The following is a 24,597-nucleotide window of genomic DNA, read 5'->3' as shown; positions in this document are numbered from 1 at the left end:
TTTCAGATATTTTCGAAATCGACAAAATTTGGTTGTTTCTTCAAGAAGAATGAATATATCGTGAAACGGTTTTCACTAATGGACTTTTCACAAAAATCGAGCCCAGGACTCCTTTCAACGTTTTCACTTATGTAGTCTAGAAATACCAGAAAGAGCCAAAATCAAGCAATTTGGGATACCCTGTTTATGATTTTACACCTGTGTTTCACGATCATGATTCCCCAAGAGTACAGAATAGGTTCCTCGGTTTCTGTCATTTGGGAAATGATCTCCATGACCCTGTTAAAACAGCGATAGCATTTTGGTCGCACTTACCTTCAACTAGGATCAAGTCAAGTCCCCTTCATTTACGCTGCACAAAGTAATAAATACAGGCTAGTGATCATGATAAGGATGTAAATCAACAAACCCTAGAACCAAATCACTAGGTCCGTAGATTGTATCAGGATGATAAAAATAACGCACTCTTTTCGGCTCCTTTATTGATATATCCAATTATCCACAATATCCACTTTTTATTTATACATTCATTATTTACATTACAAATCTTAAACAAACAACCAGAACCAGGAACTGAAAACGAATTCAGAATAGAACAAACATCACAGACCGATTGCAATTTACATAAAATATTTTATTCGATCATATAACAATCAAAAAGTACACATCGTTCGGAGAATAGTCATCGTGTGAATACATACACGTCTGTGGATTGCTATACAAAACAGTATTCGGATAATCTATGATCTAAATACATACACTATATGGCGATAAAAACGGAACAAAGCGTTTTGTTCATCGTGAAGATTGCCTCCGGTGATATCTTTTCTATGAACGAAAGGATGCGTCTCCTCTCCTCGTCAGGATATTACGTTTCCGTGGTCTGTATGGACAGGTAACACTAAGTACGAGTTATGAATCTGCAAAAGTTTCAGCATTAGCAGAGCAGGATATTTCGCAGAGCCCACGATGCTAAATGGGGGTTTATACCCCACCTGTCTCTAAGACACCCTGACTAAACCGTAACATGTACTGTAGAAAAATTTTTCATCTCAGAAGATGGTCAAATAGAAAGGTTTCTTTCATCGGGATTATTTTGCGGTCCTACCAAAAACGAAACTAAACTAAAAGGCTTTTGAAATTGATCATGAAACCGAAACTAATTTGTTCGAATCCGAAAAACAAGATCTTTCAAAACCTCCAAAATATACAGGGTGACCCATTCAAATTCATATATTTCCGCTGTAAAGGAATATGGCATATATAAACGATAGTTCTTCTAAATGTAAAAAAAAAGATCCCTATCCTTCGACACCGATTTTTACTGACCTTAAGGCTGATCAGGTCCACCGGGTGGCGGTCTAGGTGGATAATCCGTGGTCTGTATACCCTCATTAACGTATTCACCTCCGGGTGTCTGTACGGAGTGCGTGGCAAGAGAGGCGCTGCTCGTCTGACTCGTGGTGCTCGCGGTAGTCGGCGAGGCCGAGGTACCCACCGATGTCGTGTTCTCGTTAGAAGTTGACGTCGCCGCCTGAAACGAGAAGAAAAACTTGAGCTACACACAAAAAGGAAAAATTCTCAATTGGGTCAGAATTATTTGCCTCAGGAGTTGATGGTCCTGCTTGTCCAAGTTATTCGAGGTTTTCTATAAAAGTTACTCCCCTATAATACCCATAACACCTCGTTACCGTTCAGCTTATACAGGGTGAGTCTTTGAGTGGTATAAATATTTTAACAGTAGATTCTTGAAGTCAAAAGAAGCACTTTTTGTCAATCCATTTTTTCGTTTTGGCCCTGATACAAAGATATAGCCATTTCACGTTTTCGAAATGAACTAAGCCAGCCCTGAAAAAATAAAATTCCCTTCAGAATAACAAGCTGAATCTATGACACTACACATCTGTGGATTTTTCAAACAGAGTTGCATTCAGCCAAAGTAGGTAAGTACCGAATAGGGAATTCTCCTCAATTTGGGTTATCACAGCATATGCAAGTTCAAACTGAATAATTATGAATTTCATTCATGCATTTTTCAAATGCACCGCGGAAACTACACTGCGCAAAAAAATTAACGCACATTCTGAAAATCTCAATTTTAATGAAAGTTAACACTACATTGACTTTATGACTTATTTTTTTGAACGAAACAAGACACATTAAATGGAAGAAAAATTCAGAATTTCACCGAATCTTATGTGAAAGAAGAGAAATGAACAATTTTCAAAATACTGAAATGCTGATAAGTGATTTAATACTTGGTATTTCCACCCCTTGCGTTAATTACAGCTCGACAACGACGGTTCATACTCAAAATGAGTGATCTTAAAAAGTTCTGATCTAATCCTTCCCAGATTTCTTCGAGTTGGATTCCTAAGGCATTAAGAGTAGCTGGATGATTTTCTGAACTTCTCAGCCTTCTATTGAGGTTGTCCCAAACCTGCTCAATCAGATTGAGATCTGGACTTCTTGCTGGCCATTCCATTTGGGAGACTTCGACCTCTTCAAGGTACTCCTGAACGATGCGCGCACGATGGGGTCTGGCATTATCGTCCATAAAAATGAAATTTTCACCAATGTATGGGGCAAATGGCACTACATGCTCTTCAAGAATATTCCTCATATACTTATCAGCATTCAAAGCTCCATTATCAACGACCACTAGGTCTGTACGAGCAGTCAAAGATATTCCACCCCATACCATAATCGATCCTCCCCCGAAACCAGTAGTATTCAGGAAATTGCACCTCATAAGTTTGCTCAAGCTGAATTTGAAGGAGGCGAGCGGTTGCAAACCGTTGTCTGAACGAAGAAACTCTCAAGTAACGTTCTTGAACGGCAGTTGTTACCCGTGCTCTACCCTGTCCTGATCTTCGGACATTCATACCTGTCTCCCTGAATCGCTGCAACATTCTGGACACACTTGTATGGGAAACTCCAAACCTTTCTGCAATTCTTGTGTATGTCCACCCTTCTTCTCGCAAAACTACCGCTTGGGCACATTCCTCTTGGGTCAAATTGCGTGTTTCGCGTTGCATAGCGATCGAGTGTAGAAAATCAAATGAAAGAAAAACTATTGATCACCAGAATTGATCGAGAACAACTGAATTTTAGAATGGAGCCAATACATTCAAAATCTGATAATATCATCTTTTTTTATCCCTGCTGGGAAAAAACATCTGTATTAAAGAAAACCGTTGAAAGTGGATAACATATGCATGCATAATTCTGATAAAAATAATTATCATTGAGAACGCCTTCAGTTGTAGAATAAATTTGAGATTTCCATAATGTGCGTTAATTTTTTTGCGCAGTGTATAAGCCGAATTTCATTTCATTCGATAAAACCGTTTGTGGGATAGAACTAAAAATAACATTTTTTTATGGCTTTTCAACAGCCTTTATCTTTTAAACCGAGCTTATCCGGAAAAAATGGTATGGGAAAAAAGTGTTTCTTTTGACCTCAAGAATCTACTGTTGAAATATTTGTAAGAGTCAAAAAAGCATACGGGTGCTGAGTTCATTCCAGGAGACGTCCGAGATAACTGTTGAACCTTTGATTTTTCATTGCTAGATTTTCGTTTCTGAACGATATTGAAAAAATACGAATCTGACAAAATCGACCGATCGATCTCAATTTCCTAAACCTCGCGTTGAAGAAACCGAAATTTTCGATCGGTTATTTCCCTTACCTGGGTCGTGGGGGTGACGCTGGTTTGCGTCGTGACCGATGATCTCACCGTGCTCAGGAACTGGTTGATGCGACGTATCGGATTCAGCCGCAGCACCACCTGGTTCGCCCTGCTGTCCGTTCCGGTGGACCTGTTTCCCTGTCTACGCTGCGTAGTCCTGAGTATGAGCTGCTGCTGATTTTGAGAACTCCTCAGCAGGAACTGCTGGATGTGGGCCTGTTGGAGGATGGTCGGTAGCTCGTAATGGTGGAAAAAGTACACCATAGAATGCTGCAACGAGAAATTTTCGGTATAAGGTACAGGGTGAGGTTCGAAGCTCCCAGTATTTGACACGAGAAATGGGACAACTCACTACTGACTTCAGAATCGTGAACTTATGATCGGGGGCTGTTTCAACGAGGTTTCTGAATGGTCAAGATGGAGACGATGAAATTCCATGTTATTTTCAAGTGGAAAACATTTCAAAATTCCAACAGATTGAATTTTGTCACGGAGCGACTGTCAAACTGACAAGTTCCTCTGCAATTTCCTTCAATTTGACGAAATTTGGAAGTGAATAATTCAGATTCTATCGTTCGAAGTTTCATTCGAATGAGAATCGTGGCAAAAACTAATCGAGAAATTTAAAGAAATATCACGGACGTAAATACTGAGATGCACAGAAAGCGGAACACATATTATAGAATGATAACTTATTCTTATACAATTTTTTTATGGACATCTATTTAACGCTTATTCAGGAATTAGGGTTTTCTTTCCAAATTCTCTTGTGTTTCGTTAGCCACCATCAAAACTGTAGAAATGCACAAATCATTGTTCTTCTCTCTGGTAGTACGAGAAAATATTGAAAAAGTCTTAGCCTACTATAGAACCAAACAAAATTTCAATGTCAAAATATTTCATTGCTCAGCATATTCTCTTCTTAATTGGATACATCTATTACAGTGAACCTGCAACGTCTCTAGACCTTTAAAGAAAAAATGTTTCTTCTTGTACTGCAAACCAGACCTCAACAGCTTCAATTACCTCCTCGTTGGAAGAAAGTTACGACCTTTTAAACTTTTTTTTCAGTTGGGGAAAGAGAAGATAGTCGGATGGAGCCAAATCTGGTGATTCAAACCCTAAATCACGAATTTTTTGCATGGCAACATGAGATTTGTGTGCAGGGGCGTTGTCCTGCAAGAACAAAACACCTTTGGATAGCTTTGCGCGTCTTTTCTCTTTAATTTTTGTCCGTAGAGTGGTCAGTAATGTCGAATAGTAATTTCCGGTTATTGATCTACCCCCATCCAAAAAATCAATCATGATTACTCCATGGCAATCCCAAAAAACTAAAGCAAGAACTTTTCCAGCAGATTTTCGGACACGAAACTTCTCAGGTCTTGGAGAACCAGAGTGTCGTCATTCCATCGATTGTTGCTTTATTTCTGGATCGTAGAAATGTACCCAAGTCTCATCCATAGTAACAATTCGGTTTAAGAAGTCTACATAGTTTTCAAATCGAGCACTCGAAGCATTCAGAAGGGAGTAAAAGTTGCGTCTTGTGTGATTTATCCATCTCGCCCGATGAGGAACTCTAGGAGATGCTCGACCGGTATCTCGCGATCCTTTCCGAGTCTATTCTCGACATTCCTCCTCGCATCCGTAAATAATTGGCTGACGGCCGAGCTGGATTCATCCCTGGAAACGGCAGCGTATTGTGTATCTATTAACGGTCCATTATAAAAGGGGAATTGTTTACGTAAGCTGACGTTTCCATTTTCTAAAGACATGCGACTTTTTCATGAGCCTCTCTCTCCCCTCCCCGTCGAAACGGCAAGATGTGCCTCGGCATGTGGGTGAAAAACAATGTCGCTTTTCTGCTCTCCGCTCCCCTCTCGCTCCCGACCTCCTCCCCTTTCGAGAAAAGCCTCCTGCGGGGCTTGTAATTCGCCAACCTGGATACGACAACTGCACACGATATCCAGTTGCTTTTTTTAACAGTTATATTATGGAGCTACTTCCAGAAACCCTTCAGGTCCTCTGCGTCTGGGGGTTGACGACGGAAGGGAGGCTGTGTTTCCTAGGTAGGAAGTGGGGTATTTCGGCTAAGGACCGGATCGACAAAAAGAGGTTCGCATTCGACCATTTCAATTTGCAGGAAAAGTAACAAAATTTAGAGGATTTGATTGGTTGTCATTTGGACCTCCTTATATTCTCTGTTCGAGAAAATATCTTCACCTCACTTTGGATTTCTGATTGCCATGTTTACAAATTGAGGGTAATTCTTCACTCGTGAGGGATACTTTCATACATATACATCAATTTTTAAGAAATTCACTTCGACATTTCTGTCTGAAGGAAGGGAAGAAACGTAAGCCTTGTGGAGAGAAATAGGAAGTATACGAGGATGTATTGATATCTAGTTAGCCTAGACCAGTTCCATGCATAAAAAAAAATATTGCGTTACCAAAGCAACGAACAATAACTCGTTAGACGTGTCAGTGTGAAGTTTGAGGTCAAAAAAGTAAACCAGAGTTAAGCAATGAATTAAAAGAAAGAAGAAATTGAAATATCAAGCCATCATCAAGTACCTGTATTTAAAAGGGTTAAGAGGTAAGCAGATTTACGAAGATATGCTTAATACCCTTGGTGATCAATGTCCTTCGTATGCGACCGTGAAGTGTTGGACTGCAAGCTTTAAAAGAGGTAAATTTTTCTTTGAAGATGATGACCGATCAGGAAAGCCAGTTTCTACATTATATTTACTTATATTGATGCAAGATGATTTTTGTTGAAGAATTTAACATTCTTGTAATTATCTGTTAATTCCTTCGGGAGATACCCAGTCCCAACCACTGCATCATATGCATTTCATCTTCGGGTTAATATTTTTGAAATCTACAACTAATGTAACGTATTCAAACTTTAGCCAAAGAAGATAACGAACATTAACTCTCCTCAAGCTAGTGCATATTATGAAATTATATTGATCTTTTGTATATTCCATACCAATAACTGGATTTGGTATGCCTCCAATCGGTTTGTATAAACTTCAATTATGTTCGTCACATATTTTCCGAAGAGATTCGACATTGTGATAAAATACGTATTAACAAAAACTTCAACGTAGAACGAGCAACATAGCGTTGATTTAAAACCCAAAAATGTTTTGACAAGCATCATAACCCCACATTTTCGTACTATACAGAGTGAAATGTGTCAAATTTCCATGGCCAACCGACTGCTGAAATAAAAGTGAATGGATTATATATGAAAAACCTAAAACTTGGGAGATATTATAGAAATTTTAAATGTGGCCGAAAGAACCACATGGGGGAAAGGCAGCACTTTTAAAGATACTCTATATTTAACACGCGTGGAACTTCTTTAACCAGAACCATATAAAAAAGGGCAGTTGTTAGAATTGAGCAATGCCCCTCCGACCTTGCTCTTGTCTACGCTCCTGACAAGTTCCAAACATCAACGCAAATTCTATGGTACTTCGAAAACAGGCGATTGACCGACGCAGCAGCCCCACTATCATTTTATGATTGTGAACGAAAGAAGGAAATGTACGCTACAACAACTACTAATATTTGTTCGATATCAATTAACATCGATGTTATCATTTGACTGAATGTCAATCAATTCGTTTACCTCCAGGATTAACACCTCAAAAAACCCATTTGTGAGTAACACGTAGAAATCCCTTATCGAGTCGACGTCGCGCATAAATTCGAGGGAACAAGTTTTCCCGTATAAAAGTTTCCCGTCGGGATCGAAATCTGAAAATTGCGCCTTATTAAAAATTGACCCTAACGTGGATCCATCATCGACAAGGCGGCGAAAAAAGCAGATGAGACATCATTAGCGTTAGCGCTCGTATATTCGAGTCGCGACTTTTATAGTACCCACTACTTCTCGGTCTTTGTATCGTGTTCCTACTTCCGACTTTTTTTTTTCTTCACCGATAACTTTCCCTCCGATTTTCGGGGTCTACATCCCCGTTCGTCTCGGGGGATGGCAGCAAGCCTTTAATTAACCGACAAACGACTACAAGTGGGTGAAAAGTTTCGGAGAGGATGTTCGTATTTCGGATTACATTATGACGTTCGGATTTTCACCTGTCTGAGCGAAGTGGAATCGACTTATGAGAGGCAATCGATGTCGAGACCATGAAAAAGACGGAATTATTACGATATTTTACTCAGATGGTGACGTTGAGCTCATTTGAAGATGCTGCTATCGATTATTCTGATCGGGGGTCCTGTTCCCTCACCATCGGGTGTATTGTATCGAAATTGGTCGAGAAAACGTTGTTGTTTGTATTTTATTCCATACATTTTTTTATATTCTTCCAGAGATCGCCAGCCAAGTTGGAAATTTTTATAAAAAGTTAGAGAAAGAAGATTTCAAAGCTCAGTAAAATGTTGTCATCATTTATGAAGACCCTGTATTACATTAGCGTAGGCTACATTTATTAGATTCCAGATCTGAGATAAAAAGTAATAGTTGGGGAGCCGACGATGCTATATTGGGATTCACTCGAGCGTCGTGTAGACCCAGTGAAGATTAGAATGAAGAAAGGAAAAAAAGTTCTATGATGTATGCACTTTTGGCGGTGGGGAAATCATCTGCAGGGTCTCAAAAATGTAAAAAAAAAATAGTCAGGTGTACAGGGTGGGCAAATTTCGATGTTTTAGCACTACAGCTTTTAAACCAGTGGAGATAGACAAAATATGATACCCCATTCTCGGTGTCTTTTTCTTAGAAACTAACAAGAGTAGTAGTCATTTTTGTCCACCTTCTTTTGTTTTCGAGTTATAAGCGAAAAGTGGAAAAATGGCGATTTCGAAATAAATTTATATCTCCGCTAATACTGATGATAGAGCTCTAAAATTAAAACATTATACAGGCACTTTTTTAAGTAGAATCCAGTGGCGTGCTTGCCTTTTCAGGAGGATTTTCAATTTCGAAGCTATGACCCAAAGTTATGTTTTTTTAAATGGGAACACTAGATTTCTATGCAATTTTCTGAAAGCTTGATTCTTCCTGATTTCAAAAATATATAACACCATATGGTTTGTATTAATATAAATAATAAAAAATGGTCAATAACCTTTTTTTCTCAATATTTCTATGGTTTCAACTTTTGACGAGCACAAAAAAATAGAGCTTCCTATAACAAAAGCAGTCTCCTTCCGGCAATGTCATTCTTTCTATGCTCTTTACCAATTTTCACAAAATTTGAATCTTGGAGAAATTGAGTAAGAAGCATAGAAATGAAAGGATAGTAGGAGACTGTGGTAATCATAAGATGCTACATTTTTCTATTCTCATCAAAAGTTGAAACCATAGAAATATTGAGAAAAAAGGTTATTGACCATTTTTTATTATTTATATTAATACAAACCATATGATGTTATATATTTTTGAAATCAGTAAGAATTAAGCCTTCAGAAAATTGCGCAGAAATCTGGTGTTCCCATTTAAAAAAACATAACTTTGGGTCATAGCTTCGTAATTAAAAATCCTGCTAAAAAGGCAAGCACGCCACTGGTTTCTACTTAAAAAAGTGCCTGTATAATGTTTTAATTTCAGAGCTCTATCATCAGTATTAGCGGAGATATAAATTTATTTCGAAATCGCCATTTTTCCACTTTTCGCTTATAACTCGAAAACAAAAGAAGGTGGACAAAAATGACTACTACTCTTGTTAGTTTCTCAGAAAAAGAGACCGAGAATGGGGTATCAGATTTTGTCTATCTCCACTAGTTTAAAAGCTGTAGTGCTAAAACATCGAAATTTGCCCACCCTGTACATACTCGAGCGTGTCAGATTGAAATACTGTATATATGCTCTACGTGTGATAATGAATTCATGCTCATCTGACAGTTTGCGCGGTGGGACTGGCCGTACGGAAGAGTTGAAAATGATAAAAAAAAAATTTTTACAACGTGTCAGATTTTTGGAGGATATGTTAATTGGACCCAAAGGAAGCTACTCTTCAAGGGACTGACAATTTGGACGTGACGCAAGGTCACAGCGGTCCTTTGAAAATGTAAAAAAAAAATCGTTACTTGTACATACTCGAGCGTGTCAGATTTTCATACAGATGGTTAATGTGGGTGTTGTAGACGTGTTGACCCATTAATCTGACACTAATCAGGGGGGGTTTTCTTAATCTGACACTTTGAAGAAGATAAAAATCCCTTTTTTGGAATATTTCCCTCCCTGTACCTCTAATCGTTTTTTTAATCATTATGAAAGTTGTAGATAATAAAATTCTACACAACTTTCGTCTGAAGCAATTTTACATACTCTTAACCGTTCTGGAGTTGGAGGGCGATAAGGGTGAGAAGCTTAGCCATACATGCGAAAGGGCAAGGTCAATGTAGAATCCCAGTCTAATCTACAATTGTCAGAATGGTAAGGTATTTCTATGATGACAATTTCGAAATTAGTCACGAAAATTTCAGTGTTGTCTGTGACTGAACCTTAGAATGTACTATTTTCCAACGAGTGAATTTTCAGCATGTATCGCCAAACACCTCGCATTAATCGCCATATATCTCAAAAACGTTTGAACGTAGAAAACATTGCTTGGGACACAATTTGTAGAAGATGTTATGCTCTACAACTTTTATAATGAATGCGAAAAAGATTTGAAGCCCAGGGAAGGAGATAATTCAAAAAAACTGATTTTTGTGACCTTTATAGCCAATTTTTATTGTTTCGGCTTGCTTAAACTGTCAGATTATATTTTTTCCGTTATTCTTGAACCATTAGCTTCAAAATAAGAAAAAACGCCACCGCGCTCGGGAATGTACACGTGACGTTTTTTTTTTGCAACTTTGGCGCCCTCCCACACATTTTCGACACGCTTAAATCATCAGATTAAGAGAATATATACTTTTCAACATGTAATTAAGCACATATATCTTAATCTGACACGCTCGAGTATGTACAATGATCGTTTTTTTATTACTATTCTAACAGGCTGTCCTAGACAATTCCCCCTATATGCGGGTCTAATTTTTGGTAGAGGTACTCTACAGGGTCCAAGGTATGTCCCCTTATATTAATCTGACACGCTCGAGTAAATCCCGAATTTCCTTCTTCGGCTCCCCAACTATAAGTGGAAAAGCATTCGGGACCAATTTGAACAAACTATTTCTAACATTGACAACTGCTTTATTTACGAAGTGAAGTAAGGTGGGTAGAGAAATCACGAAACACAGAGACACTCCACATTAACCGAACCTAATCAGAGTAATTGACGCCAGTTGCGTCTAATTTCAGATTATATCCTTGGTGGAAGTGGTTTCTCATATTTGAAAAAATTGGTGAAATAATGGGCCCGAAATTTCTCAACTGCCATGAGGCAGTATATTCCTAGCCTACGAGACTACTGTCCCACCTGGTCTCGTCTAGTTTTCGAGACGAGACTATCGCAAGTGTACCACTAGTCTCACACCTTCATTGTCATCATTGCTGTATCCCGTTGCCGGGAATGAATCTACAAAAAGACGAAAAAAGGAAAAAAACAATAAGAAAAGAAAAAGAAAGGAAAAAAAAGTGCGAACAGACTTATAATTTTTCAGGGCTAATTGCGACTGTGTGCCCTCCTGTGACTGTAGAGACCCAAGCGTGACCTACAGATCCTACCACATTCCGGGCATGGATAGTCACCAACCAGATCTGGCCGCCGCTGTATCCTTCTCGATTCTCCATTATAACTGTGTATCAAAGACCTCCACTGTGACCTGTCTAACGCTAGTTGTTCCCAGTTATGATTGGCATTAACTGATTTTAGGGATTGAGTAGTGTATCCTTAAACCGCTTATACTGGCCTCCTGGTTTCCGGGCTCCCTCAGTGAATTCGCCATATAGAGCTATTTTGGGGAGTCTTGTGTCTTGCATCCTCAGGATGTGGCCGCTCCATCTGAGTCCATCGAAACTTTGTGGAACCATCTGATGAGCATTATCTGTCTTAGATGACGTTGTTGCGTTTGTTCAAGCTGTTCAATATGTCGCCTGTAGGGCGTCCAGCTTTCGCTTCCGTAAAGAAGCGTTGGGAGGACCACTGCTTTGTAAACAGCTGTCTTGGTCTTCAGATTGAGGTCGTAATTTTGAAACACTCTGACCTTTAGCTTCCAGAATGCACCTTCAGCGGTTTTTTCATCGACCTCGCCGACTCCAACCACAGTTTCTGATCCAAGAAGAGATGACAGGTTTTGAGGTCTGATTATGAAGAAAAACAATTATGTATAGGCCGACGTTTCGTTTATTTTTATAAATATCCTCAGGGCACTAGAAAAAGTAACAGAGAGCTTCGTGTTATGACTCAACTGAAATAAGAAATTTGCAGGCAAAATTACAAGGACAATAATTTAACAAATGGACTAACAGTATTACAAAAACAATTAAAAAATTTGAAAAAACGACGTTAAAATTGAATAAAAAATTATTTATATACAAGTCAACAAAATATGAGGTGTATAAAAGGTAAAATAACAATAAAGCACAAATAAATTACTTACAATACTATATGATTTTCCTTGTCAAAAAATACGCTGCAGTAATACAACAATGAACCAACTCACTTGACATAAATTTATCTGATTTTAACGTCGTTTTTTTAAATTTTTTAATTGTTTTTGTAATACTGTTAGTCCATTTGTTAAATTATTGTCCTTGTAATTTTGCCTGCAAATTTCTTATTTCGGTTGAGTCATAACACGAAGCTCTCTGTTACTTTTTCTAGTGCCCTGAGGATGTTTATAAAAATGAACGAAACGTCGGCCTATACATAATTGGTTTTCTTCATAATCAGACCTCAAAACCTGTCATCTCTTCTTGGATTACATACAGGGTCGTAAATGAAACTTGACAGTTTCTGATCGTGTAAGCGAGTTCGCCTCTCTAATCCACCCCCAGAGCGACGCCGATACTCAATTACCGCTAATTTATGCGCTGAAACGTTTCGCAATCCCGACCGGTCCATCCCTTTGACCGTTTCGGCCGCGTCTTTTTTTTTCCTTCACGCCGTGTCGGCGAACGTCTTACGGTCACCGTCGGGAGGGACGGAGGAGAACCGGAAAACCCAATTCCGCGCTAGGTCCCCGGAGGATCTCGAGAACGATTTCGGAGAGACGGCGGCGGCACGATCCAAGGGCGGCGATACTACCTCGCAATATTTTCCCATCTCGCGACTTAATAAGATCAGGGACAGTCCTGTCTGTGTTTAGGCGCCCTGATGGATTTTCGTTCGGACCGTAGCGCGCCGAAATTAGTTACGCGGAGGTCACGAGGAGGACTCTCGAGGAGATGCCGAGAGAATTTGCCCGAAATCCTGACGAATTAATAGTCAACACCGAAAATTCCGGTGGAATCCTTCAAAACGAGTAGAACTAACATAGGACTTCAAGTGGGGACGGTTAGGGGAATTCCAAATGGAAATTTCAACACCTTAAAGACCTCGAACAAGTATCTGATGACAGTAGTTCAATATCACGCTGTTAATCTGATATTTCTTCCCTCAGTATGAATAATCTCAAAGTTGGGGACAACATTAAAGCCGGGTCCAGACTATGTAACAAAACATGTTATATAGCATAGTTACATAACATGTTGGAGAAATTCCAATGAAAAAGTTATTTAACACAATGTTATACAACATTTTTCTTGCTATAGAGTCATTCGGGGCAACTGTGCGCACTTTTGCCTTTCAAGCCATACCTTGTTTCAAATGTTGAAGCTAAGAAAATTAAAACATATTCATAAGATAGAGAATTTTCTAATCTATAAAAAAACATCAAAAAGCCAACAAACAAAAACGTTTTCTTTCCGCAAAAAACAATTTAATAGAGAAAGTCGGAGTGCGTTCATATGCCCCGTATTGCGGGTATGTGTACGCACCCTCACGGGGTTAGTGAACGCAGTGCTTAGTGAACCACACAATAAAACAAGTTACAAAATAATGTCATCAAAATGTTACAATATTAGAGAAATGCTATTTATTGTCAATACAGAAGCGCCTGTTCACAAGCAGTGCATTATTGTTCGTGCCACAATTCTTGGTGAACACAACACTTGATACATTCCACTGTTGGTGGCTCTTCATATTTTTTTGAACAAATAGGACAATATTGATCGAGTCTCAACCAAGAAAATCAACAATGTCATAATTTATTCCTCACTGAACTAATGCCCATATAATGAATCTATGCGCACACTTACCCGCGCACACTTTCCCCGGTAGGCCAAAATTTGAATTGACGTTCTTATAGAGTTGAGCAGCTAAGAGAACCTTGAATTTTTTATTATATGTTCAGATTAATATGCCCATGATCGAATAAAATATTGTTTAACACTGAGGGACTCTGAACTTGGACCTGGCAGAATATGCAAAGATGCTAAAAATAAACAAGAAAACTAGTGAATTTGATTGATTCCAAATAAAAAGTTAAAGAAACGTGGCACAGCGCACTCCTATGAAAAACTAATATGGCGATTCTGCGCCCTTGCTTCACCCAAATGATTCCCTCTTTCATACATTGCATAGTCGAAATATACGCACTGTGCACACTTACCCACTGCGCTCAGTTACCCCGAATGACTCTATAGCAAATTTTATGTTATCCATTGGGTGTCTGTAAAGATAAAAGAAAGTAATATAACTTTGTTATATAACACGCCGCAACTTGTCCACACTTGTGTCATTAAACATTTACTGCAGAGCCAGCCAGCCATCAGGTATTCGAAATCAGAACTTGTCATCCATTTTTAAAACTACCATCACATTTAATGTCCCCTGTCAATGGGTCTATGTCATCCACTGCTAGATCCTTCAAAAGAGTTGTTCCACTATATGTTCCTCCAGCTCTCAACGATAGCCGTACCCAAAATCTCCGTTTAGATTTCACCCGTCGTCTACATAAAATCACGCAAGTTGCTGCTGCCAAAATGGCATCCTCTACGTTTGAGGACATTTTCAATACTACTGATGCCACTGCTTCCAGATGAGCACTTTTGTTTAGTTTTATTTTGTTACAAAGTCTGGATGTCTCTGCTATTTTATAACAAGTTAAGTTGTATAACACATTTGTTGTATAACTTTGTTAATAAAATGTTTTGTTACATAGCCTGAACCCGGCTTAAGACAGCATTAGCCGTCATGACTGTAGATTTTACGGGAGGTGGACTTCAAGACCTATTACGAGGATATATTGAAAAATTCTTAGCCTACTATAGAAGCAAACAAAATTTCAATGTCAAAATATTTTATTACTCAACATATTCTCCTCTTAATGGATACATTTATTACAGCGAACCTGCAACGTCTCTAGACCTCTAAAAAAAAATGTTTCTTCTTGCTCTGCAAACCAGACCTTCACAGCTTTTATGACCTCCTCGTGTGCACAAAATTTACGACCTTTTAAACTTTTTCTCAGTTGAGGCAAGAGATAGAGTCAGAAGGAGTTAAATCTGGCGAACAAGAGGGGTGTTCTAGTAATTTGAACCCTAAATAACGAATTTTTTGCATGGCAACATGAGATTTGTGTGCAGGGGCGATGTCCTGCAAAAACAAAACACCTTTGGATAGCTTTCCGCGTCTTTTCTCTTCAATTTGTTCCCGTGGAGTGGTCAGTAATGTCGAATAGTAATCTCCGGTTATTGTTCTACCCTTATCCAAAAAATCAATCATGATTACTCCATGGCAATCCCAAAAAACTGAAGCAAGAATTTTTCCAGCAGATTTTCGGACACGAAACTACTCAGGTCTTGGAGAACCAGGGTGTCGCCATTCCATCTATTGTTGCTTTGTTTCTGGATCGTAGAAATGTACCCAAGTTTCATCCGTAGTAACAATTCTGTTCAAGAAGTCTACATCGTTTTCAAATCGAGCACAGATCGAACGCGATGCTTCTACCCTTGCACGCTTTTGGCCAACATTCAAAGATTTGGGGATCCATTTTGCAGCAATTTTTCTCATGTCCAAATTGACGCGAACTATATGATGAACGCGTTCGTATGAAATATTCAGTGCTTCAGATATCCGTTTTAGCCCAATTCGACGGTCTGATAAAATCATGTCATGAACTGCATCGATATTTTCGGGGACTGACACAGAAACTGGCCTTTCCGATCGGTCATCATCTTCAATGCAAATTTTACCTCTTTTGAAGCTTGCAGTCCAATTTTTCACGGTCGCATACGAAGGACATTGATCACCAAGGGTATCAAGGATATCTTCGTGCATCTGCTTATCTCTCAACCCTTTTAAAATCAGGTACTTGATGATGGCTCGATACTAAAATTTTTCGATTTTTACAATTTCGGTGGACATCTTCTTTCTTTTAATTTATTGTGTACCTCTGGTTTACTTTTGTGACCTAAAACTTCACACAGACACTCCTGATGAGTAATTGTTCGTTGCTATGGTAACGTAATATTTTTTTATGCATGGAACTGGTCTAGGCTAACTAGATATCCTCATATAGTCGTAAAGTTCGAATCGGGTATTATAAATTAATAAATAAATGAAATTTATAAGCTGGACAATACCTACTCCAACAAAACTATGGAGAAATATGGCAGGGAACGAATTTTCCGCTCTGCCCTCCATCATCAGTGATTCGTGATCGGATATAATGAATCCAAATGCTATGCGCGCTACAAGAACCCGAAAAATCCACCGCTTATCGAATTTCCAACATCAAAGCGCGGGTTTTTGCGAAAGTCCGCAACGCGCATCGAAATATTTTGAATAAAATCCGGTTGCCCATCGCGATGCTAAGCGGATTAGATAAAAATATGTTTTCGATTCTATCGGAACCAATGGTGCGTGCGTTCGGAAAACAGGAAACAAAAACCGATATCATTCCCGAAACTATGAAATCCTAATAGAGAATGCTCCACGGTCTTTTATGAACTGGAATGAGCATGGAATGCGTTGCGAATACCTCGGCCCAGCTTCATTCCATCATGGCCGATAAAAATTCGGACGCAGAACTGTTGGTTTCGTCCGCGGATATAGCGGGCGTTACCGTTTAACTGCCGTATAAACGACGGTGACTCACCTGTATGAAAAGCCATGAAGTTATAAGGGCCAAGCTGCTGTATTGTCCGTTGAAACGGTAGTGGTAGGCGTAAAATGAGAACTGGTAAAGGTAGAAGAACCTGAAAGGAAGAGAAGAGCATGTTGAGTTTAAAGTTTAACTGTGATATTTTGAATATAATGTATCATTATCCTGATTGTCCTAGCTACCAAGGTGGTTCTCCTCAGCAGCTAATTTCAAAGAGCTCGTCCGAGTTTGGAGAACCACCTGGACCTGAAAACTTTTTATTAATCCCAGAATCGAACTTGGTTCCTGAACCAATCGTATTTTATAAGAATTTATGTTATTGAAGGATTGTGAAACTACATATACTTTCCTAGTACTAAAGGTCGTATCCATTACTCATTAATTAATTCATTCGTTGCTGTATCCTGTTACCGGGAATAAATCTACAAAAAGATTAAAAAAAAACAAAGGTGCGAACAGTTTCTTAGTGCTAATTGCGACTGTGTGCCCTCATGTGACTGAAGAGACCCAACGGTGACCTACAGATCCTTCCACACTCACGGCATGGATAGTCACCAACCAGATCTGGCCGCCGCTGTATCCTTCTCGAGTCTCCATTATAACTGTGCACCATAGACCTCCACTGTGACCTGTCCAATGCTAGCTGTTCCCAGTTATGATTGGCATTAACTGATTTTAGGGATTGATGTAGTGTATCCTTAAACCGCTTATACTGGCCTCCTGGTTTCCGGGCTTCCTCTGTCAATTCGCCATACAGAGCTATTTTGGGGAGTCTTGTGTCTTGCATCCTCAGAATGTGGCCGCTCCATCTGAGTCGGGCCCTCGTTACTTGAGACTCAATTATTGTACAACTCGCGCGTTGCAAGACTTCTGCATTCGAAACTTTGTGGAACCATCTGATGTGCATTATCTGTCTTAGATGACGTTGTTGCATTTGTTCAAGCTGTTTAATATGTCGCCTGTAGGGCGTCCAGCTTACGCTTCCGTGAAGAAGCGTTGGGAGGACGACTGCTTTGTAAACAGCTGTCTTGGTCTTCAGATTGAGGTCGTGATTTTGAAACACTCTGTCCTTTAGCTTCCAGAATGCCCGTGATGCCGAATTGATACGGTTGTGTATTTCCGTGTCTAGGTTAGCCCTAGTATTAATGAAGCTACCCAAGTATTTGAACTGCTCGACCTGTTCTAGGGTTTCATTCTCCAGGCTGATATGTGTTTGAAGGCTTTCTGGGGGACTTACCAGGATTTTGATTTTGTCGATATCGAGTCTGAGGCCTAAAGCTTCGTATATATGTTTATAGATGTCCAGCTTTATCTGTAGATCCTCTGGGCTGCTAGCGATAAGTGCGCAGTCGTCTGCATATATTCCGTGATAAACTTTGAACGGGTTTTTGCTCTGAGGCGCTTCAGGTTAAATAGGCCTCCATCAAATCTGAATCTCATTCCAACACCTCTTACAGGCATACTCATGTCAGCAATTATCTAGACAGCTATGGCGAAAATATTGAACAGTAAAGGCGCTAACACGCAGCCTTGTTTTATTCCAGAGTTGGTTAATAAATGGTCGGTTGTAGAGCCATTATGCTGTATTCTAGCGGTGTTGTTGGTATGAAGGCTTTTACACAAGGCAAAGAATTTTTTGGGTACTTCAAAGCGGGCCATGATTTTCCATAGCGCTTTCCGATTCACAGAATCTAAGGTCTTACTTAAATTGATGTAGGCTGTATAGATCCTTGATTGTTGTTCACAGGCCTTCTCTTGCAGCAGTCGCAGTGTGAACATAAGGTCCACGGTACCTCGATTTGGTCGAAAGCCACACTAGGATTCAGGTGAAATCAGACGATTCAGGTAGAATCAGACGATCAGCCATAAACTTCGAGAGAATTTTGCCGGCCACGCTAAGCAACGATATGCCTCTGTAATTGTTGCAATTTGACGTATCGCCTTTGTTCTTATAGAGGTTGACAACTAAAGCGTCTCTGAAGTCTTGTAGCCATTGCTACATGACCTAAGACAGCCACGTCCCTCGCTCCATTCTTTCATGCATCCTCTTTTTGTTTCCGACTGAACCAGTAGCGTCGAATATGGCAACCAGTTGCACAACATAAGCAGCGGATTCTTTTTTTTCAGGATGTCCTTGATTAAATAAATTTACAATCGTTTAGACACACTTCTAACGTTCTTAAAACTCACGATAGACTTAGATAAATCAAAAACATGATCCGTCTACTTTTTTGGGCGAAGTGCAGTCCAGATCAGGTCAGATTTGATCTAACCGCGACTTAAACGAGAGCGCCTTGACGTATCCGTCATTTTTAACGATTCGTAAATGACGTAGGGCGACGTACGTACGTGTAACTGTAAAGTATCAACGAAATCAGGCCAGCGTGGGAGGCCCAGGTCCTTGTAACCGTATTTTCCGCTACGACTACGAAATAAAGAGCCTTTTTAACTCTGTTTTCTTGGAAACTGTGCGCCTGATGCGAATAAATAATCCGCCCACGACGACGACGATTGTGTGCCGTACGGACGGGCATTACCCGGATCTTTTGTGTGTTCTTCTCGCGCGCAGTCCGATCTCCTCGGATGCGTATTATCTTCGGCAAAGTAGAAAAATGTGTACGCCGTCTTTGACCGCGTCCCCCATTTGCATACCTTGAATAAGGTGATGTTATTGTCCGCGGATTTGGCCCGACCGCGTCCGTAATCTTCTTATTTCGGAGATATACCCGGAAATCTGCGTCTACATTTGAATATTTCGGATAAGTGGACTCCGCAGCTTCTTTGATGTCTCACCGGACGACGACGGATGGAATCAACCAGAATGGAGATGGCTTGTTTTTGCTCGACTGTTCGTGATCTAACAACAAGGCGAATTCTGCGTTTTCAAATTCCATTTCCGTATCGGATAATACAATGAGTTCATTGTATCGTTGTCGATCGATGTTAAATGATGCAAAGTTTTAGTGGGATTTATTTGAGCACCATGTATGTCTCTATCTTTCAAGTGTTTGCAGCTGCTTAGTACGTCAAAAATATCAGACATACAGCTTCAGAGTCAGAGCACTAAAAAACAGTCTAGTATAGTCGAACCAAATGAGCTCGATGACCCTTTGGCATGTATCTGAAATAGATAGACAGCCAAAAATTGCACCAAAAGGTTCAAGTACAAAAAAGGGGTTGCAGTTCAATGCAACCTTTCGGTATGTTGTGCCTCTCCATCAGAGCTGTTCTTTCTCATCACAGCTCACGGGCTCCAATGAACTTCAGTATCTGGTAGGGGTTCAAGGAGGCTAACTTATTGTACCTCCCAGAGCATCCTTTGCGTTGACTCACAATAGCGAAGCACTCTATGATAAGGTGAACAGGAGTTCTCCTCTCTTCCCCACAGAATCTACACTCATCATTTCTGACAAATTCATTATCATCAAAAGCCTTCTGGTGCGACAATGTGCTGATGATGTAGCATATTTTTGCCAAGATCGAGATACTTCTTAAATCTTGCAATGTCCTCCAGAGTAATCATATCATTATATTATCCTGATTCTCCATAGGTACCGAAGTACTCCTCAGAAGCTCTGTAAGCTTTTTACGAGTTCGGAGAACCAGTCGTGTTTTGTGTAGGCTTGTTACTGTGTCCTTAAGCCACCTTAGGCACAGCACTGTTAATTTTAACCCATTAGTGAACGATGTCCAGTATCCGTATGGACTAGAAAAGTTCTTGAGAAGCCTGGGATCGAACTCAGTACCTTTTCAGTAAACTCAGAAACTCTGCGAGCTTTGTACGAGTTCGGAGAACCAGTCGTGTTTTGTGTAGGCTTGTTACTGTGTCCTTAAGCCACCTTAGGCACAGCACTGTTAATTTTAACCCATTAGTGAACGATGTCCAGTATCCGTATGGACTAGAAAAGTTCTTGAGAAGCCTGAGATCGAACTCAGTACCTTTTCAGTATACTCAGAAGCTCTGTGAGCTTTGTACGAGTTCGGAGAACCAGTCGTGTTTTGTGTAGGCTTGTTACTGTGTCCTTAAGTCACCATAGGCACAGCACTGTTAATTTTAACCCAACAGTGAATGACGTCCAGTATTCGTATCGACTAGAAAAGTTCTTGAGAAGCCTGGGATCGAACTCAGTACTTTTTCAGTATACTCAGAAGCTAAGTGAGCTCTGTACGAGTTCGGAGAACCAGTCGTGTTTTGTGTAGGCTTGTTACTGTGTCCTTAAGCCACCTTAGGCGCAGCACTGTTAATTTTAACCCAACAGTGAATGATGTCCAGTATGCGTATCGACTAAAAAGTTCTTGAGGAGCCTGGGATCGAACTCAGTACCTTTTCAGTATACTCAGAAGCTCTGTGAGCTTTATACGAGTTCGGAGAACCAGTCGTGTTTTGTGTAGGCTTGTTACTTTGTTCTTAAGCCACCGTAGGCACAGCACTGTTGATTTTAACTCAACAGTGAATGATTTCCAGTATTCGTATCGACTAGAAGAGTTCTTGAGAAGCCTAGGATCGAACTTAGTACCTTGCAGTATACTAAGCCGACGCTTTAACCACGAAACCACGCTCGCTATTCTCTTTCGATTTTGTCCTTCTCCTGGAGCTCTATCTTGTAGATACATTTTCTATACTACGAGAAGGTTCTGGGCCAATGAAAGGAGTTTGAGCTCTTTTCCTGACAAGTGCATTTCCTGTGATTTTCGAGACAGCTACTGGGAACTCAGAACAGACCTTGTCTTTCTTGAAAGGATTGAAAAAGATGAACAAGGATGAACTTACGATTTTTAGTGAAATCATAAGAATTCATCGATAATGAAATGATCTATTAAGATAACACACACAATAGAGAACCATCGGAATCACCAAGCCATGCTTCAACATCTCTTCTTCATGAAGTGGTTTATCTGAAGCAACAATAGAAGTGAAACCCGGTGAAACACATTCATTCCCAATAAACCCTATACAGAATGTGTCCTTTCAATTAGCTACATCGCGAAAGAATACATTCGCGTGTCCATTACCATTTCTAAATCCACCTCAATCGTTCGGACACTGCCAAATGAGATAGAGTGGACGAAATTAAAACCTCCATGCTAAAACTCCGCCTCACGTTCTGTATCCGTCATCCAGCTATAGTCACTATCGCCGTGAACGACGTAAAAAATTCAATAAACGCCCGTGCATCATCGGACCGGGATTTTCGTTGACCGTTCGCGCTAGGTATCGTCTAATCTCGACCGGCTCCATCTAGTGTGCAAACATCACACACTTCATTAGGTCCGAGATGATACTCCAGTTATGTTATAATGTTTATGGACAAACACGAGTTCCGGACCGGATCACGTGCGGCTCTGATTGCTTTCGACGTAGAGAGGGATAGCCGCGCGAGCGTTTTTATGGGGACAGGCGGTATTTTTTTTCATCTGGAAACTCGTAAATTCCGCTTTGTCCAAACGTGGGATTTTCCGTTTCTGCCCTATCGAACCGATGATCCCGATGAGGTCTTAATTCTCAGAGACACGTAGGAATGGGTAAAAGGGTGATTTTTCGCACGCGATTTCAATCCCACGAAAGCGAGAGTAAAATGAGTCTTTTAGTTTTTAGTGTTTCATTCACAGCCCAGGAGATTTTGAAGGAGGTTCCAGTTACACTGCGTCTGTTAAAAATTCAGTGATGCCTCCTCCGATCTTGCTCTTGTCTACGCTACTACGACTAGTTCCAAAACGTCAACGTATTTCTACACGTAAATTCTATGGTACTTCGAAAACAGCCAATTGACCGACGCAGAAGCCCAACTCTAGAGCGTCATTGTTAACCTCGATCGAAAATCGAGCCTGAAATTTTTCCGGTGTTCTCGGTGAAAAGCCCACTCATATTACCCGAGACATCACTTACAGCCCAGTAGATCTTGCTCTTGTCTACGACTAGTTTCAAAACGTCAACGTATTACTATTCGCGAATCCAATTACCGTTGAGGGCGCTGCGAAATGAAAACAAACTTTGACGTTTGTCAGTACTCTTTTCGAGATTTGTACGGCCTAACAGAGTTTTTCTAGTAAATCAAGATATTTATCGGAAATATCGGAAGTGAATTGATTGATTTAGTTTCGTAAAGGAAGATCAACATTCTTTGGAAATACCTACTTCATTTGAAAGGGATGAATTGTGGAATAAAATCGAGCGATGATATTGGTGATCCACTGTACCTAGACACAAAATCCTATTATTTCACAGATTCTTTCTTGAATTAAACCTAGCTAATAATGTCGAGATAGCATATACTGAGTTTGTGAAGTTTCTATTTAAAGTATTTCAATTCCATGTTATGATATAGAGGTATTCCTCATACTGAAATCTCAAGAGACATAAATATGATTCGGCTTATGGAACACGTTCTACAGATGAGAAAAAGCATTCATTTGGATGTATGAAAATTTTGAAATTGTATTTCTAAATCGTCAATTCAATTTAGCAGAAAACTCTCGCAAAGAAAAATCGTTTAACCTAACTCCTGCCAGTTGGAAGCACTGCTATAAATACCTTTTCCAATATTTTTTCGGAATCAATATTTCTATTCAGAAACCCAGACAATAATCCCAATATAACTTCTCGAAATAACAATTATGATACTTTGTTGGACAACGTGAGATAAGAAAAAACATGAGGAACAAAACTTGTTTTGACTTTGCAGTACTGACAAAGTAGTTTCGTAATTCAGTCGGTAGAGGGCGTCTAGATTTTTGGATTCGCCAATACGTAAATTCTATGATACTTCCATTGACCGACGCAGAAGCCCAACTCTAGAGCGTCATTGTTAACCTCGATCGAAAATCGAGCCTGAAATTTTTCCCACTCATAGTGCCCGACACAGGCACGTCCTCTCGCGGTAATTATGTTATTAAACTAAGTTTATGTGTGTACAATTGGCTTTCAGTGTACATGATATCGACTGCGGGTTCGGCTACGTGTTTACTGCCCAGCGCACCGCTGCCGATAATCGAAGTGGCATGTCAGTTCCCGGATAAGAATAAAGGGGTCGCAGCGGGGTGGCTGTCCCGCTGAGAGGGGGATGGCGATTGTCCCTTCGACTCCCTCGATCGCCCCGTATCGACGAACGTAAACATTGATTACGTTATCGGTTGATTATCTCGGTCTTAACGAGATTAGACAACGGGGGTGGCAGCGGGAAAGCCGAAATGCTTTCGTTGTTTCTATCGCGTAAAACATGGGGGAATGTATAGGGGTGTTACGAAATCTTCACCTCGCAGGTGAAGGATGTCTCGTCAATTAGTCGGTTTTTACGATTTAAAAAAAACGCTTCACCTCTATTACCTTTTATTTTGGCATACGTGATTTTCGCTTGACTGATTTTATAACAGTGCCTCTTGTGTTTCTTATTGCGGCGGGTTTGCTAGTTTCTCTTTACAGAGTAGCTGGCGCTCGAGTCAACGAGGAAGGTTGCAAAGAGGTGGAGGTTGACTTCGGCTAGAAGCCATCAGGGTAGGTTTGCTAATTCCCCTATAAAGAGTAGCTGGCCTGTAGAACTCCCAGGAAAAGATAAGAGTGAACCTTCAACGGTTTCGGACTTTTTATCTATCTTCAGCACAACCACATCCTGTATCGTGAAGTCGTCCTTCTGCGATGTAATCGAAACCGTGACCGATTTCGCCCACCGATAATTATACCCGAGATATGAACAAATACCGTATACCGCGAATTGAAACCGCTTCGCACGAAATAAATAATATTTCCGTTGGTCCGGAATCGAACGATTGTCAATCGGCAGGGACCGCTGCGGCCTGGCCGCCGGGCGATATTACATGAAATTCGAGCTTTAATG

The 24,597-nt window shown here is 40.2% G+C and overlaps 1 protein-coding gene across 1 annotated transcript in view; it reads right to left on the bottom strand.

The window, feature by feature from the left end:
• Positions 1 to 464: 464 nt before the first annotated feature.
• LOC123307625 (membralin) overlaps positions 465 to 24,597 on the bottom strand; it is a 95,758-nt gene continuing 71,625 nt past the window's right edge. Inside the window, exons 9-12 of the mRNA XM_044890011.1 lie at positions 16,760 to 16,859; positions 3,693 to 3,962; positions 1,330 to 1,534; positions 465 to 920 (exon numbers count right to left, since the gene is read on the bottom strand). Coding sequence (XP_044745946.1) covers positions 1,331 to 1,534; positions 3,693 to 3,962; positions 16,760 to 16,859 — 574 coding nt within the window. The 3' untranslated portion in view covers positions 465 to 920; position 1,330. The remainder of the gene's footprint in view (positions 921 to 1,329; positions 1,535 to 3,692; positions 3,963 to 16,759; positions 16,860 to 24,597) is intronic.

The sequence above is a fragment of the Coccinella septempunctata genome, chromosome 2 (assembly GCF_907165205.1).
Source record: "Coccinella septempunctata chromosome 2, icCocSept1.1, whole genome shotgun sequence".
NCBI lineage: Eukaryota > Metazoa > Arthropoda > Insecta > Coleoptera > Coccinellidae > Coccinella > Coccinella septempunctata.
This window is presented reverse-complemented; position numbering and strand designations above follow the sequence as displayed.